Source organism: Anser anser, assembly GCF_964211835.1.
Source record: "Anser anser genome assembly, chromosome: 1".
NCBI classification, from domain to species: domain Eukaryota; kingdom Metazoa; phylum Chordata; class Aves; order Anseriformes; family Anatidae; genus Anser; species Anser anser.
The window spans coordinates 121,047,963-121,062,926 of record NC_139720.1 but is presented as its reverse complement, the minus strand read 5'-3'; the positions used below and the strand labels follow the sequence as shown (position 1 = coordinate 121,062,926).

The window sequence follows — 14,964 nt, the reverse complement described above, 5'->3', positions numbered from 1 at the left end:
CCCCAGCCCAAACTCCCCGATATCCATGTTACCTGCCCACTAACATGCAAGTTGAGCTGCAAATCAGCTCATTTACCAGGCAGGGTAACTTGGCCAGAGGCCACTGTGATGGCAGATGGCTTGAACTGTGGTATGGATGAACTCAAGCACAGGCAGGGTTTCTCCTGATTTGTCACCACCACTTCAACCTCAAAGTTACTAAAAGAAGAGCTCTTGATTCAACCCCAACCACCAGCACCACCACCTTCCCACTCACTGACTGCAGACAAAACCTGTAACTCGGTGGTATCTTTGAGTCAGACCATCTAGTATTTCATCTCGCAAGCCTGAGACATGCAGATTTTTTTTTCAGTGTAAGTTTGGGGATGGTGTTTTTCCTATCCAGCCTCAAAAGCCAAGACTCATATATGGGCTCTCATCATCCCCCTCCTTCATTCCCTTTCCTCCATCTTGCTGAATCATTTCCCCATCATATCCCTATCATATCCCTCCCACACACTGCTGCAGAGGCCTTACTTCTAGTCCATCACTGACAGTTGTACATCTTCCTTTAGGTCTCCTTTCTCCAGTGTGGCAAATACACTCAATTCACATTAGCTTCACAGCTGTTCATAGCCTACCTCCTATCTGTCTTCAAAAGCAAGAGTCAGAAACTCTCAGATAATGACAACATCCTCCCAGTCCCATGTTTTAAACTATGAGCAGGTACCCTCTGATGCTCTGATCACTCTCAAGAGAAGTTCCCTATAAACCTCTACAAAGCTCATTACCTGCTTCAAATACTCCCTTACGGCTCTGGCCACAGCAAGGCTACCGGCTGTTTTCAGCAGTTTTCTGGAGACACTCCAGCTGCAATTAGGAGAACCAGACGAAACCACCAGCCAGCTTCTGAGCCAGCTGGGCCTACCCAGTTGTTGCTGGCGGGTTGGCCAGGAGGCTCTGTCCTCTCCTCTCCTCCCTGCTGCTATGATGTGCAGCCATCTCTTTCCATTTCTGTCTCCATCCACATACTCTCTGCCCTGATCCTGAGACAGCTGTTGGACTCAAATTCCTCTCTAGGAACCCCAATTTTGGGGGGTAATATTGCTTCTCTGTGCTCCTAGGGTTGTCTGCATCCATCAATTGCCTCTTGTCTTTGCAGTCAATATGAAGAGCTTTCAGACTATGGCTGTGCTTTTGTTTTACATGTGAATAACATACAGTGGGACACCATTCCTGAATCAGTGCTTCTAGGTGGTGCACTGATAATGACACAGTAACAGCAGTGCTACCACTACTGTTACCATTATTATGGAGAACCAGGATCACACATTCCAACTGCTACTGTTCAAGCAATTCTTAAGCTGGGTTTCCAAAACGGTTTGTTTAATCTGTTTTTCCTAGAGAAATGAGATAGGAGCTACAGGAAGGAACAGATATTGAAAAAGGGTTTTGTAAATTCAGCTGCATTTCAGGTTTGGCCCACTGACTTGGAGTTTGCCTCTCATTTAAATTTGCCCATGAGAAAAATCAAAAATAAAACAGCTGGAGTCCTGTCTTCTTTCTTAAGTTTCTGTTTCAGCTGTTGGCATTTCCCTTGCCCTCTCACATCGCTTTTCTTCTTTGCTTTTCTCTGTTTCAGGTTTGACTTCTCATTGAGAAAACATCATGCAAATTTTTACAACATTGTACAGCCCCTTGACCAGTTCCAGCAGCTGAATGAAGGAGGCTGGCAATATGTGCACCTAACGGCAAGGCTATTTTTACTTGCCCAACATCTGTTCGCTATCAATAGATATTGCTACTGTTGTGGTATAATACAAATATGTCAGTCCTATTTCTCTGGTCACGGAAGGTGAAGTATTTTTAATGGTAGCAACACTGGGGTTAAAAGTCAAATAGAGTTGAACGTGTACAAAAAGCACACACCTATGAGGCCAAGAGGGCAGTACAGACAGTATAAAAATAGCTGAAACCAGAGCATGCAGAGGCGATTGCAGCTCGCAGAGCCCGCAGTAACTGCTGCAGCAACTCCTGCCTTCCCAACGGGGAAGTGCCCGGGGGGCTGCTATCTGCAGGCTCGCAGCGGCGGGCGGTTTGCAGCCTCATGCTTCCTGGAGGCCATGACAACTTCACAGAAAACATACGTTTCGAGAGGGATGACATAACCATAACTGCCCGATACAGTTTTGTAAGAAAACTACTGTTATGTGCTAGTGCTTTTAAGACTGCACGGGGGGGGGGCGAGAGGGGGGGGTGGTCATATTTTCATGTGTGCGCAGACAAGCGGCCGGCCGCGACAGGGACCGGTCTCCCCCACCTCAGCTCCCCGCGGGGAGCCTTGTGCGGGGGGATCGGGGCCGAGCCCCGAGGGGGGCCCCCTGGCTGCCGGCAGCCGGCCTCGGGAGGGCCGCTGAGGAGAAATGCCGGCCCCACCGCCCGGCCGCCGCCTCCCGCCCGCCCGAGGCGCGCCTCCTGCCGGCGGCTGGGCGGGCAACGGCGGGCCCGGGCCGGGCCCCGGCTCCCGGGGGCCGTGAGGGGGTGCAGAGCTAACCCTCAAGTTAAACTCCTTCCCTTCCAAAGCCAGCTCTTGCCGTGTCCTTCCCTACGCGCAGGCGTTTAAATTGTCATTTAGGGGATCCATACTGATCCATATGCAGCTATAATTCGTTCACAAAGCTGGCAGGCCACCTAGCTACAGCAGTGGTCGCAGTTTGGTTTAGAATTACTCTCCTAAAATGTTCGACTCAAGCACAAACGCTATTTAGCTCCAAGGATCAGTGAGGTCTTTACATGTCTCTGAAGACATTTAGTTATAAACTAACAAACAGCATCGCTTGAAACCCTTCAGTAGGTTTCATGTGCCATTTGCTCAGACCAGTTTTAAAACCACTGTAGAAACCCATACAGAAAACCAGCCCCCAGAGTTATTGCATGAAATTGGATGAAGTGGTGACCACCTCAAAGAATAGTACTGTGAGTTACAAAAGGCAACGGTACCGCTGCTGTTACCTCACCCTCCCACTTCTGCTGGCTTGCCGCTGCTAGGATCCAGACGCAAAATTGGGTTCTCTATGGCAAGGACACTTATGTGTACAAATGCTGTTGGAACCCTTGTTTTGATATCTCAACATTGCTGAAATGGGAATAAATAACAAAAGATGAAATCCTAAATGAAGATTACTAATGTATGACCCCTAATTGTGAGGGAAGTGGATAAACAGAAAGGATGAATATATCTTTAAAAGTATGTAACGTGTGTTGTGTGTGTGTGCACAAGCCAGAGTATATATAGAAAGATCACCCTTCTTTTTGGTCAAAACTGAATAATTCGAAGAAATTATTACTGAACTGAATAAAGGTGGCCCGCCCCAAAAACTTCAGCAAACTACAAGTCAGCAGAGAATGTTTAGTTTCTTCCTAAGGGGGTTGCACAAATGTTGATGCTTGTTTCTGATTTAAGAGGAGCTGTTCAGAAATCATTCTGATCATAGCCAGTAAGGGAACCTGCTGAATAGAAAGAAGTTTGAGTTTCTTGCAGCTAAACAGTTAGTCCAACTTGCCTCCTTCCCCACAGATAGGGGATTTTAATGGTTTTTGATTCTGAGCTGTGTGGTGTCCACATTGTGAAGCTACCTAGCATAGATTACAAACTTTGTGATTAAGTTTCAGACACAGTAAAAAAATAAAAAATAAAAAAAAATCTATTTAAAAGCATGTCACTACAAAACTTGGCTGTCTTTCCTTCATGCACTGGTGCTATCTGGCCCAGTAAGTATATTTGTCTGCTTGACTCTAACTGTATCTACCAGTGAGGTGTGCTACTGTAACCCTGATTCTTGTTTTCAAGTAATTTTAGGTCAGACCATGGAATAGAGTTACATGGAACCCTGTAGTTGTCACTCTAGTACCATTTTGTTCCCCTTTTAAAAACCTTTTATGTAACAAACAAACCTGCTGTCACAGTATGCTTCCTGTGTTTAAAAACAAATGCTCGAGGAACAGATCAGCTAAAACCTCCCCTTACTCAATAGTAACTTAGACTCGTCAGACTAGAAAAATCTCCCTCAGCAGTGTTAAACTGCTGCCTTCCTTCCTTCATGGGGGAAAGAGAGAAACTGTCCCCTCTACAAGCCAATGCCCACAGCCCCCTCACCTGGCATAGGCCCCACGGGCTACAGCAACTCGGGTGCTACGCAACGTAAACCTGACTACATAGCTCTGGAGCCTCTCTGCAGCTGGGTTTGTCGCTGCACTCACGGAATACTGCACCTGAGCTGAGAGTCTCACCCAGAGACAAACTGGGGCTGGTGTTGGTCTGGGAATGTCCTGCAGAGACACAGGCAGAATTTACTGGCTCGGGATATTCTGATGCTGGATTTGGTCTGCTCTGTACTTACATGACACCACAATTGAAAAATCCCCCTCGGAATTACATGTGGACAGAACAACCTTGTTAGATTATGCAAGAGCCAGCAAGGTGCATCCCCATAATCAGTTAGGAATTGCTCGTTACAGGATTTGCTGCGCTCCTGTCCGAAGAATCCACTGCCTGTATTAAAACAAAGCCCTGTTTTCTCTATATGATAACTACTATACTAATGCATACAGGCTAGCAATAGTTAATGTTCTCTCTTTTATGATGTTTAAAACATCAGTGCTCTGACATTCATGTAGGCTAAATAGGCTACCTACAAACCAGGAATTCAGTGGCTTTGGGAAAGTGCTTTAGATTGCAGGAAACTAAATTGAACATACAAGGAATTGTACTTGTTTCCTTAAGCAAGTATGAAGGGAAGACAGTCATCAGTAAGGTGACACTTGCTGAAGGACAGCTGGCAAGTAATAGAAAGGAAAATAATGAATCTGTTCCCCTACCTTCCCTTTCACACTTTTCTGTTTAGATAACAAAATTCTTATATACCTTTCTGTGTGAGAGGAACAGGTGTCTTTTGCCAAGAAACAGTGTACAGAAACATATAGCTCAATATATATGGGCTATGCCTTGAAACAAATTCTTATGTCCTGTTAGTAAAACCCCTTGTTTGTTAACAATAACTAATCCCCATGACTGTAAGAACTAAGGAAAACATTGTACTGATAGAAAGCACTATTGAAATATTATTGCACATTCTCATATTCTACAATCCAGAATTTTATCTTTGAAAACAAGCTACTTGGAAAATCTTCTGGGAAAGCAGTGGTGGTCAGAATTCATTTTAAGAGTTATATTAAATACAAGTAGTTGTTTGTACCCACAGATGATGGGGAAGGGAAAAACATAAAAAGTTAAATTTGCTAAAGTATGATGCAGAATGCAAGTACTTTTCCCCGTGTTTCATAATAATCTTTCTGGACCAACAAAAACTGTAACTTGCATCACCATGTCAAGCAGTACAAGGAATTGGTATGCTCAGACAAGAGATGTGGGAATCCAGTTCAAGTTTGGGAATTAGCTTTTGATGAGTCTTCTCTCTAAAATGCTCACGAAACTTTAATAAATTTCTCAGGTTCTCACTATTGTATACAAGTGAAGGAAAGAAAGAGAAATACTGTTCTCAGTTGCTATTTGTATTGATCAAGCACACGAGGCAAAAATACAACTAAGGCAGATCTTTATTTGTTTTGGTAGAAAGAAAAATGAAGCAGTCTTACAGTTAAGCAAGGTTTTTTTTCCAAGTTTTTTCTCAGTGGAACCTTCACCAAGTCTCATTAAACTGATAGCCCTGCTCAGTGCATTGTATTTTCAAGAAAAGCAAAGACACCAAAAGAGTTACAAATGGCTATTTGGAATTTTCCTTCTAACCATGGCACCTACTGTACAGGGATAACAACCACAACTATTTTTACTCACTCACATCTTATGCTGTATCAAACCTACCAAAACTTGTTCCAGTTGCTACTCCACTTATTTTTTCCACTTTGTGCAGTCCCAAACATCAGTGAAACTCTGTCCCCATCCCTAGAAGTGTTCAAGGCCAGGTTGGATGGGGCTTTGGGCAACCTGGTCTAATGGAAGGCTTTATGGGAAGCCCCCATGGCAGGGGGCTGGAATTAGATGATCTTTACAGTCCCTTCCAACCCACACAATTCTATGATTTTTGTTAGTTTCACTACTCAGCTCTTAAAAGTCAGGATCTAGTTCAGAAATTGTTATCCTCACCTAAATAATGTTGAACTACTACATATCTGAAGGTCGGTACAACATACATACACATCTTCACACTACACCTGCCCATAAGGCAAAGGCAATGTTACAGTGCTTAGTTTCACTTGCACTTCGGTAAAAGCAGAATTCTATTTGTCTGCAAAGCAAGAGATTTTGAACAGCATTGTAAATTACACCTACATGTTCCTTCTACTTGTACTAGCTACGTGTATACACAGTTTAAGCAACGACATGGTTTTCAGTTTGTTCTTTGTACAGGACACTTGCTACATGTCCTCATAGTCAGTTATCAGAAAAACAAACAAAACTGTGTAATAGTGCTTTAATACTCATTTGTTAAAATTGCAGCCTTACAGTAGCTGTTAGGTAGTCACCAGTCTCTTCCAAAGACATGCAGTAATAAAGAAAACATTCTATCCTTAAGCAGCATCTGATAAAACAATGTAGCTGCCACTTAGTGGCAGCAATCATTTAGGCATTTTCGGTATTGATACATCTTTATCATATAACTTGTGCATTAATCAACAAAAATGTAGGCCCCAATCCAGCAAATACTTGTGTGTGCAAATGCTTTCCTTCCATGTGGAATAGTTCAAGTTAAAACTCATCCGATGAGCAAAGAACTTGCATAAATCTTTATAGGATGGGAAATCTTAGTGCTTAAAACTTAACTGTATTTTTTCATAGGATTAAGGTCCAATTCTAGACTCAGAGAATATAGGAAATACTCCTATAAAGAGCAGATATGTTGCTTCAAGATAAATGGTTTCAAAGGTAACAGGAGCCTCTACAAATGCGCGTGCCTTCTCTTTGAACAACTTACTCCTACTCGGAGAAATGCGGGCCCAGTCTTACTGCCCCAGCTCCTGGCTACTCTTGCATTGCAGGAGGAATCAATAAAGTGCTTGTCACAAATTTGTAGTCATGGAATAAAATCAGATACAAGTACTTTCAGAATGCTTTAGGAAGTAATTATGAGTTCAGCACTAATGTCTGACCCATGACATTCCCTGAACTGACAATAAATATGATCTTCGTTCTGAAGGAAAATTGGAAATCTCGTTAGGCCCAGGTATATTGCACCTTTGCCCTAGTGAAGTCATCCTCTGCCTCAAGGGGAAAAGCTTGAATGGATCTAATTTCAATGTAGAAGTTCACACTTGACTGAAGTGCGATGCTTGTGCAATTTCGGAAGCACCAGCATCCAATATGACAGTTAGCTTTGTTTAACCAGACACGAAGCACTGATACTGCATACAGCACATGCACTCAGAGTTGTGTTCATAATTTGCTCCCAAATGCACCACAATCCTGAGAGGTCCTGCTTACCCTTTGACCTTTTCTTCGATTAGATATTTTATGTTCCTCTTGAATAAAGTATCTTTGATATTAACTTTGATATAAATTCTATTGATCTTTGTGGCATCTTCTTATTAATATACTTCTGAATATTTAAATTATTAAACTTGCTTTCTCTATATATAAATATTTTTTTGCTTGATTTCATATAATTAATCTATGAGAACTGGCTAAGACTATGCTCTCTGTAGAGAAGTTCCATTTGCTACAACTCCTCATAAAGAAAAAATAAAAATATAACTGTCTGAAATATTTAGCCATGTGTTTGGAACTTTTTTCTTTTTTTTAAAGGCTTCGGTGTTGCTTGTATTTATCTTCCAGTCAGCTACAGGATAATAGCAACAGCAAACACATTCACAATGCAGTTCATTGTTCGGTTTTCCCATCTCACTGTGCAAGTTCCTAAAAGAGATTATTACAAAACAAACAAAAAAAAGAATTCCAGTGTCTTTATTATATTCATTTTACCACTACGTAAACTAAGTCAAATTACTACAAATCATTCACATATGATATAAGGTGACTACAACTATGTCATCATGGCTGCAAGTAGACTAAATTCCTCAGAACATTTTCATTAACTTGGACATTGCTTACTACCTAATGTGAGCCTCAAAACAATTTGCAAGAACAAAACAATCTCAGTATCTCTTTTAAAAAGCTGGATTTGCAAAAATCCTTGAAAATCTGATATTGAAATTGTCAAGATAATCTCACAAGAAATCGAGAGAAAAAGCCTGGATCCAATACATTCTAGTTTATTTACTTTCTGTATTTTTCCTCTTTTATCAATGTATATCAATTATCAACGTATCTTGGCTTTACAAACCAAGAAAACATGAAGATTAAATTGTGCTTGTTTACATAACTTCACTTAATGATTTTTGTTTTAACCTCAGTTGACTTTCTAATTCAATCTCTATTTTTAAGTTATATCTTGGTATCCTTTTCTAAACAGACCATTCTGAGTCTGTGACAGAGAAGATTATTTTAATCTAATTTCCTCATGATATCCTGAACCCAGGAAAAATGCATTTAGAACTATTTTAGATGCAATGAAGAGCATCAAAAGCCTATAAGCTATCTGATAGTTAGGCGGTTGAAACACACACTGTAGTCAAACTTTTTTTTTTTTAAACCTAGTTCTGTTCTCCTTCAGAGTAGCACTGTCTGTTTACCATGGACAGTCAGATATGTTTAGGACTATATGCTTACATTTACTGTGAATATTTTATTGCCTCTTCAACTGATCTACAATTACCGATTTTTTTTTTTTTTTCACAATGAAGGCATCTCTACATTTGCTTTGTACCATCTGCAAAGCAGTCACTCTTAATGCAAGCACTGATTGTTAACAAAACATTTCCCCTGGGATTGTAAACAAGGGTCTAGTTCTGGAAGCTACTGCTTCTGTAAACACTCTTCCAAAATGTTCAGCTGAACTATTACAATTGAGCAACAGGTAACATTTCTTTTGCCACAACTTTTTCATCTGAGTGAGGAAGCTTACCATCAGTTGTGGTATCCCAGAAGCATGAGCTTGCTGTGTGTAGACCAGCTCCACTTCTCTGCATCACTGCACAGGTTACTGAAAAATACAGTCAAAAATTAGGACTTTCATTATTGAAGCAGAAGAGGTGAATTATTTACAATTTCAAGCACACTCTGTGATTTCAAATGGCTGGCAGGCAGCATTCAGCTAAGTCAACGCCTATTTTGACAATTCTGGCACCCCCGGTATTCTCCTCAAGAACTTGGTATTCATTTCGTGATTATCTTTACTCACATAAAGACAATGGCTTTAACAAAATGCTTGCTAATAGGATTATGCTTTTTATCTTTTAAACTGCTTAGATATGGCTCGTGTCAGGTGTGCATCAGAACTGGATTGCATGTGCTGTCCTCACAGGTACAACAGAAGTCACACCTGACGAGAGTTGTTTCCCAAAATTACTTTTGTCAGCTCTCTGAAACCACACTCCAGTAATAAAGCATTTCTAGACTGACCTGCAATTGTTTTAAAACCAATGACAGTCTGAATTCAAGACTTTCAAAACCAGAACACAGTGCAAACTCTTGCTGTTATATCAACACTCCACAAAAGAACCAAAGCACTTCAAACTTGTAATTATCTCCATTTCTCTTCCATAGATATGCATATAAAAATAATAGAACATGAGGTATCTTACAGAACCGAAAATCTTTTAAATGTCTGTATTTATAAGAAGCTTAATCCTATTAAAACTAACTTAAGATAAAGCATCTATTTCCTGAACTGATACCAAAATATTGATATAATTATTTTGGGGTTGCTTAAGAGTCGGGGAAGACTGTGTAACATCTTAGCATCTTCTGTGCTAAGTGCTGACAGCATGCTTAGCACAAATAAAACTGCTGTAGTTTTACCACAGTAATTAGTAAAAATCTGTATACCAGAAGAGTTCAAGTATCTGCTCTTTGTTTACAGTTTATGTTATTTATTGAATATAGCACTACATTGGAATGAACCTTTCCACAATTACTCACTGTGACTGCATAGGGATAAAAGTATGGTTACTTCTACTTACCGATGTACTTGTATGTTTTCCCAAGCTTTACCAAATGTGTCAGCGACTGTTCTACTATAGCTGCAGTCCACTGGTTGACTTTGTTGTGATTATAATCTGCCTTGCCTAAGACACTTTCTATGCACTGTAATAGAGGGAAAAAAAAGTTACAATAAATATACCATACTTTAAAATGTAAAGGTTTAAAATGTCTCACATAATCTGAGAATTTTATCTGGCAATTGGATTACTTTAAATCACCTCAGCTCACCACGTATCAGTTACTGAATGGGAAGTAAAATGAGCCTTCTTGGAAAATTATTTTTAGTATATATTTACCACATTATTATGTGGAGAAAAATGAGGCTCTGACTGAAAATTCCGTGTAGGAAAGACCTTAGCCATATGCTTTAAGTGCCAGGTTAAGCCACTGGATCCATTTACCAATGAAAATACTAACACATCCCACCATTCTCAATGACTGCCTACTCCAGCTCAGCTTTCAGATGCTGCTGTAATGGAAATTGTACCACTCTAATCAATAATGTCGCTAGAGCCGGCCAACCTTTCTGAGTCTGTAAGCAATATACCAAAATCTCCAAAAAGCCAGAGCCCCCAAAGCAAAACACGTGTCTTGGGTTAAAAAACGAGGAAAAGTTAAGAGCAAGCGACACTGAAGTGTTGTATCTTGCAGCATAAGGGATATCTGAACTGCTTGAAAATTTCATATTCTCCCACAGCCATAGAATGGCCAACCAACTATCTTGCTTAAACTTAAAATGACTGACAACCTGCTCTATAACTGTAACTCTTAAATTTCATTCTTTACTCCTAAAGAAATTCAGAATTAAATGCTGGTGGAAACTGAATTTCTCAACATGAAAGTGTGCAGAAATTTACATCTGTAATAGGTAAGTTAAATACAACTATGTTCTCCTTTGATTCAGTAGCATAAATCGTGTACACTCACCACCCACTTACAGGCTGTGTAAGAGATTTGTGACCCAGATCCCACAAAGCTCAATTAGTTCTGATCACATTGTATAAAGCTAGACAATGACTCAATGGAAACAAACACAACACAGAACAGAAGGTAAGAGAGGGACAAGGATGCTTAGCGATCCTTCAGGTATTTTGGTCTTTTCCAAAAATGCGTCCTATGCCAGAACTCTTCAGCTCCGGTTAAGCCTTAAATCATAGGTACAAACACTTGGCTTTACTCCCAGCATCAGATGTAAAAATAAAGAGAACCTGTCTGGCCTTTCAAGGCAGGGACAGTTATATAAAGGGTTGAACTGTCATTTACCTGACATCTAAGAGCTTGCTGTTGTGACCTCGAGCAGCTCTAGAAATACAGTCCTTTCCCCTCCTGATAGGGCAGGTAGGAAAGGACCTGCAGGATCCCTCTAGAAATTTCTTTATAAAAATGGTATTTCCCTGTAAAACCTGACAATCATCTGTATACCACAGACTCTTCATTACTCACTTTCTAGTTACCTGGCATTTATTTTGGACCACCAGGCTACTCATTCTCAGCCTGCTCTTTTAGTGTAAAAATGTTTTTTTAAAAAACATTGATAGTGTAACAACCTCATGTAGTCCAACCTGTTGCTCAAGCCAAGGCTAAACTTCCAAGTTTCATCAGGTTGAAGTGAAGTTTTTACAGTGTCTAAGGTCGGAGACTCCACAAGCTTTCTCTGCACCCTGCTCTAGTGATTATCTACTCTCTAGCTGGATAAAGGAAAACATATATATAATAAATTTTCCCATGCAACCTGTGACTGTCATCCCCTGCCTTTCCAATGTAAAGCAAATTGTCTCTCTCTTCTCTCAGCCATCTTTTCCCCATTAGGTAGTTGAAGACAGTAATTAGATGAAGCTTAAAGCAGTTCCAAATGAAGCTCCGTATAATTTGATATAAATAACAGTTTATGCTTCGTATAAGTTTGAATTTATCTGGGACGGTTGACTGATAGTCTTTCTTTTCACTATATTGCAAAGTAAGGTAAAGAGTTTCTTTGAAATCACAACATACTGGTTAAATGGCTAACACCTACCTCCTTAACTATGTTGTGGGCCTCATCAGCGTTGAAGATCATCTGTAATAAAAATTAATTATTTTTTATTTCCGATAGAGAAGTAAACACACAATGGAGGTTTGAAGTCCCACTTTTGTCCCAGCACTACACGTGTGTTATTTGGTGTTGTTTTGCCAGCGACCTTTGAGTGGGTCCCAAAAGCTCGGTCCCCAGCGTGCCCGCAAACCAGCTGATTTTGCACTTCCCACGGAGATTAAATACCACCACTGCCTATGCTACGTGTCAGGATATTCCCCAAAACAAAAAGTTAGATGGCAAATCGGACGAGGGCAGAAACCTCAGGGCCAGACCGGCAGCTGTAATGGAGGCGGCTGCAGAGGCGAGAGGGGACCCCGGCAGGGCGGCCCCGGCCTCCAGGCGGCACGGGCAGGGAAGAGCCGAAACCCCAGCGGGGCCAGGCCGGAGCCCGAGCCCCGAGCCCCGGCAGGGGGACCCCTACCTCGTCGTTGTGGGGGTGAAAGTCCTCCATGGCCCCGGCGCGGGCGGCGGCTGTTCCGGCGGCGGCGGCTCCTCCGCGTCCTGCGCGGCTCCGCCTCGGCGGGGCGGTGCCGGCGGCGCCATGAGGCGGGAGGCGGGGGGCGCTGTGGTGCCGGCGGCATGGCGGGGCGGGGACGGGGCCTGCGGCGGCTGGGGAGCTGCAGGGGCACTGGGCGTACGAGTTGGAGCTGCTCTGCCCTGTCCTGTCCTGCCCTCCCCTGCCATGTCATGCCCTGCCTTGCCCTGCCCTGCTGTGCCCTGCCCGGCTCTGTCCCCCAGCGGCCGTATGTGCCGGCAGCACGGCTCAGCCTGCTGCCCTCGCCATGAAGGCGGTGAGATACTTGTTTGTAGCTCTATTATTATATACATCCCCCTTGTGGTGAATGTAAAGAGCTCGAGGTACAGGGCCTGCAACAGGAGAAGTTCCTGATGAGAAGCAATCGGATTTTTATGCGCCCCCCCCCCGTTTGTGGATGAGTGTAAAGTGTCTGACACAAAGCTGTCAGCATGGTGACTTGCAATAAGCGGTTCTTTTACTTCCGCTTTATAATAAAGAAATAACGCTGGGTTTTATTTTACTCACTATAAAGACAGGTGTAAAGAAATAGGGTCTTCTCTCTCCCCATGAAGTTGCCTGGGGAACACGAAAGATGCCTACTATCAAACAGTGCAGATTTTTCAAATTACGGGGGGCTTGTTCTTTCATTTGGGGGAAAGCTCTTTGTTTTCTTATTGCCCCCTCTGATACTGCTCTCGTCTTTCTAAACCAGGCTGAAGGTGAGACAGAAGGCCAAGGTTGCCTCAGTTCTACTTTCAGTTTTGGTGGCATATATTTGGATAGATACGTGCTTAAAAAAGTGCCTCTTGATCAGTGTTAATTGTACGCAAATTGGAAAAACTCTAAAACATGGCAGTATAGGGGGAAACAAATCTAAACATTTCTATATTGCCTTGCTTTGAAACTGGCTTTCACGTTTAATTTTTGCTGATGGGTATAGTAGGATGAGAAGGCTGAACGTGAAGAGTAAATCTCTTTAAAAGCAGATCTTTATGAGCAAGCACAAATGGATGTAATCATTGGGGAGGGGGGACATAAAAATTCTCCTTCAGTATAAAGTTTTTTCTGTGCTGACTTGCACAATATTTTCCTGGGCTTTCACAAGATGAAGCTATTACAAGTAAAACAAAATATCCTTTTATGTGTTACCGGTTCAAAATTAGGGATAAAATTTCATGTTTATTTTTTAAAAAATAAAAGCTAGTGGAAGCACATGTTGTATTTGCACTGGCAACCAGGAGAAAAAGCTAACAGCGCTAAAAAGGACTTAGCCTTGGATCTTTTCTTTTTTTTTTTTATCCTCTGTATTTTCAGAGATCTTTGTATCTTTGAGATGCAGTACACTGTCAAACGAAACCAGCTGCTAACCATTTTTCAGCTCTGTTTAAAATATTCAAAGAAATACCTTCTTTGTAACAATCATCTTGGCAGATTCCATGGAAAATCAGGTTCCTGAATGACCGATGTGTGTATACGTGTTTGTGTTGATGTCCTAACGCAAAAAAATGACCTGTTCCCCCCCCCCCTCCCCCCATTTACAGACAGGAGGACAGCAGGATGTCTGTCAGGCTCAGCTCAACTCCCGGAGAACTATTAGGTTATAAAATGGCAGAACACGTATTAATCCAGGAAGTGTTTACAAATAAACACCCAACATCACCCGCGAACAGCCAACACAGATTTATCAAGAGTATATGTCAAACAATCTGATTTTGATCTTTGGTAGGACAAATGGTTTAATGGATGAGGGGGAAGTAAATAGTAGGCATGTTATTTTGTAGTGAATGTGTCTTGTTATGCTCTCACATGTAAATTTCACTTGAAGTAAGAATACATCATCTAGGGAAAAGGTAACCAATTGTTCCTAATGAAGGGTTATCAAAGTAAGAGAAATAAACACAAGACGACCTTTTTTTTTTTTTTTCTTCCCCCTCCCCAAGAGCTAATCAGCATTAGCAGCAATAACTGGAATCATGCAATAAAAGTGATACTTAGGAAAGCTTTTTAATGACAGCATGTTGAAAGAAGTTACAAGCATGTTGACTGACAGGATCAAAATTACAAATACTGAATAGGCTGGAGAAATCAACAAGAAGGAATCTCATAAAAGATACAAAGTACTATCTAAAACCAACATCAAGTGCACAAATACAAAATGGGGACTAATTGGCTAGGCAGTAGTGTTGCAGGAATTTCAGTAAATGGGAAGCAAAGTATGATGTTAGAAATAACTAAATACGTTGAAGAATATCATGAAAGGCACAGACGGCAATTATG

General features: G+C 41.5%; 1 protein-coding gene across 1 annotated transcript; it reads right to left on the bottom strand.

Moving 5' to 3' along the window:
• Positions 1 to 5,577: 5,577 nt before the first annotated feature.
• DYNLT3 (dynein light chain Tctex-type 3) lies at positions 5,578 to 12,720 on the bottom strand. The gene is made up of 5 exons (XM_083825937.1): positions 12,592 to 12,720; positions 12,111 to 12,152; positions 10,075 to 10,198; positions 9,018 to 9,095; positions 5,578 to 7,909 (listed from the first exon to the last, which is right to left on the bottom strand). Exons 1-5 carry the CDS (start codon positions 12,619 to 12,621, stop codon positions 7,833 to 7,835), a joined length of 351 nt encoding a protein of 116 aa, XP_083682063.1. The 5' UTR covers positions 12,622 to 12,720; the 3' UTR covers positions 5,578 to 7,832.
• Between the last annotated feature and the right edge of the window lie 2,244 nt (positions 12,721 to 14,964).